This window comes from Cyprinodon variegatus, unplaced genomic scaffold, assembly GCF_000732505.1.
Source record: "Cyprinodon variegatus isolate N-32 unplaced genomic scaffold, C_variegatus-1.0 Scaffold1044, whole genome shotgun sequence".
Taxonomy (NCBI): domain Eukaryota; kingdom Metazoa; phylum Chordata; class Actinopteri; order Cyprinodontiformes; family Cyprinodontidae; genus Cyprinodon; species Cyprinodon variegatus.
In genome coordinates, this window is record NW_015151497.1 from 194,329 (window position 1) to 197,490 (window position 3,162).

The 3,162-nt window shown below is 40.1% G+C and overlaps 1 protein-coding gene across 3 annotated transcripts in view; it reads left to right on the forward strand.

Annotated features, from left to right (window-relative positions):
• thoc2 (THO complex 2) overlaps positions 1–2,908 on the forward strand; it is a 39,169-nt gene extending 36,261 nt beyond the window's left edge. For 2 of the 3 annotated variants that reach the window (XM_015399732.1, XM_015399733.1), the window contains exons 35-39: positions 973–1,039; positions 1,120–1,256; positions 1,616–1,683; positions 2,109–2,155; positions 2,266–2,908. In XM_015399732.1, coding sequence (XP_015255218.1) covers positions 973–1,039; positions 1,120–1,256; positions 1,616–1,683; positions 2,109–2,136 — 300 coding nt within the window. In that variant the 3' untranslated portion in view covers positions 2,137–2,155; positions 2,266–2,908. Of the gene's footprint in view, positions 1–972; positions 1,040–1,119; positions 1,257–1,615; positions 2,156–2,262 lie in introns of all 3 variants that reach the window. The other variant, XM_015399735.1, reaches the window with a different exon arrangement.
• Positions 2,909–3,162: the final 254 nt, after the last annotated feature.

Here is a 3,162-nt window from a genome sequence, read left to right on the forward strand (position 1 = left end):
GTAGTAGTTTGTATTTTTATTATTTTTAGACTTTAGAAACTCAGAAGCTGATCAAATGTCGGGTTAAATATCGGTGGGGTGGCCGATGTCCGATATTCAGTTTTCAGGCCGATACAGGCCGATACTGATAGCGGGCCGATTATATCGTGCATCCCTATTAATTATTAGTTACTTTACATGATGACGGGCAGAGCTTTCTTGGGGAAAGGTGTGGGTAAAACATAGAGGCAGCACGGAGGAAGCTTTAGCAGTATTGGATGGGAATTGTTGATATTGTTCTATTTGGAGAAAACTTTGTTACTGGGCTTTATATGGATGTAGAGACTCTGATCTTTGGGTTCTTCAAGGAAGAAATTAGCAGATTTGTTGCAGGTTTTGATGGAGTGGAGGGTCTGATACCCTGACCGTGACAAATAAGACCAAAGCATTGTTAATATTTTAGCTTTTTTTTTCTGTTCTAATTTATATCTGTAAAATCGCTCTATAGCATAGAAAATCCCTGTATTGGCCCACAATGGGGAAATGATGGGCCAAGCTAAATGACTGCAGCTTTTTTTTCAAAGTAACTAAAAAAGAAAGATCAGCGTGAGATTAACGTCTAAATATTTAAGTTAAGCTGGAGTCCAGACTTAACCTGCCTGCAACTTTTTCTTCCCAAAACAACCTTTGCTTTATTAGGAGCGATTGAATAAGTGATGGGAGATCTTAGAATGGAAGTTATCAACCAGCTCATCTACAGTTAGAGGGCAGAGTCTAAATCTGGACCAAGGTTTTAGTAGCACCGTCATTAAACAGCAACTGTTCAATGCAAGAAAGAGTTCAGACCATTAAAATCTGAACCTAAAGCAGCTTTTAATAAATTTAAAATCTGAGGTTTACTTTGGGACATGTTAGCGTTCTGCAGAACCTTTGGATGTTGAGCTCCGCTATGCTAACATGCACACTAACCCATGATTGCTGCCTCTCCTGTAGGACCACAACATCAACGACCGCGAGGCGAGCCAAGAGTCCAAACGGAGAAAGGACGAGAACGGCACTAGTAAGGCTTTATCTTCCCCACCAACATCCGCTGCTAAAAGCTTGTGGCGTAAGCATGACGGCGGTCTGTTCTCCTTCCAGATTCCGCCAGAAACAGCCAGAGTCCTTCCTGTGACTCTTCTCTGTCCCCAGAGAAAGAGAAGAGCAAAAGATCCAAATCCTCCAGCAAGGAGAAGGCGGAGTCTGTGAAACAAGAGAGAACTTCTGGAGGAAAGAAGGTCAGCTCATCCTCTGTCAGGAAAAATCCTCTGCTGCCTGTTTGCTTCTAAGAGGAATTAGGATCAGAACATTTAGAATCAGTTAATGGAGACCAGAATCAAACCATTGCATTAAAACCAGTGGATTCATCAGGTTACAAATATAAGGAATCATCTTTCTGAGCCTCTGAGGTTCTCAGAACAGCTGGAATCTACCAGGCTTCACTCAGATGGACTTTATTTACCAACAGTCAGGGCTTCTTAGGGTTTTATTCAGGGTGATCGGAGTAAAAGGGGGCTGACCATGACAGGGGCTCAGACCATCATGATGTTGATGCGTAGCATAAAATCTCCTGCTGATGGTTTCTGTTCTTCTGCAGGAGTCCAGACATGATAAAGAGAAGAAGGAGAAGAGGGAGAGCGGCGCAGGGAAGGAGGAGAAAAAACAATATCCTTAACGCTTCCTCTTTGGACGCTTATCGTTTCTGTCCTCCTGCATCCTGATGCAGGCAGCCATAGTTTTCTACGCGGCTCTTGGCTCGCCTCGCTAATCCTAAGCATGTTTTTTTCTTTTCTTTCTGTTTTAAGGTTTATGGTGTTTTTGCTGTTTTACGACTTTCAGGTCCAACTAGTGTGGCTCAGCCACAAACCAGAAGTTTCTTAAAGCTTCTTGGTCTTTTAACGGTTTGAAACGTTTTGTGATTTTTGACCGACAATGAGCCTCTGGTTCCCCCCTGATTCCTCACAGGTGGAAAGTTTTCCCTCCTGAGCTTTTTTTGTTTTGTTTTTCCCCCTCTGGACTCTGACTTCCTTAGTGACAATGGGCTGAGCAGGAGCGTTTCTTTAGTGTTTGGTTTCCCTTAACGATCACACCCATAAATCGGCTGACAAGCACAGATAATTTGCACTAATCAGTGAAGGTAAGAAACGTTCAGCTTTCTCTTTCCAGCCACTAAATCGGCCATCTTGGAGTTTCCTGACCTCTTTTTTTTTTCTTTTTTTCTTTTTGTTCCCTCCTGTGTTGCAGCAGAAAAGGATAAGCTTTGCTTTTATCTGCAAGACCTCCACACCTCCATCTGTACCATGTCGACTTTCAGTCTTGTTTCCAATGTTGTTTTTTTTTTTTCTTTTCCACGACTATGTAATTTATCTCCTGATTATTTCTTCCTGTTTGAGATGTAAACCAGCTGGATAAAATATTGGTCCTCATTTTTTAGAGATATTAAATAGTTCAGTATGGGCACCAGGTGCTGCTGTAATCACAGTGTTACTCTTACCAGGAATGTGGTTCCAGTTTGAAATGATCCTTTGGTACCAAACGGTCATGGATTCATTAGTCTCATGTATTTTTGTTTGTTTTTTTTGTACGTTGTAAGGCCTTCCTTTTCTTCTTGCTTGTTTTATTGAATAGAACCTGCTTTTCCATGCCCGCTCACCTCATATCCTTTTGAGATACTTGGATCCTTTTTATTTATTTATCTCCTTTTAATCTAGATAGGACGGCGAGCATAAGTGAGGAAAAAATACTTAGGACCAGTTTGTATATTGTGTACAATAATAAAAAGCGTGACATGAAATTCACATCATGTTATTTCATTTTTTTTCCATGTCCCATACAAGTTCTCCTGTGAATTTGTGTTAATCAGGTTTTTACATAATTTATAAAAAAAAAATTAAATTGTCCGTTGAGCTTTGATCAGATTATTGTAAAGAAAAATTCTGATGCTCTTTTCTCCAAATGCATCCGTTTCAAAAATGACCTTTGGAGATTTTATCTGCTGTACTCAATGAGTGTATGTTTTGTTTTTTAAGGAAAAAAAAATAAACTCAATAAATAATAGTTTTCTTAGTGTCACTTTAACATTGTGTCTGTCTTTTGTTGTTCCTCCATAAAGATGAAAAGCTCTATTCAGTTCTTGTGGGAACT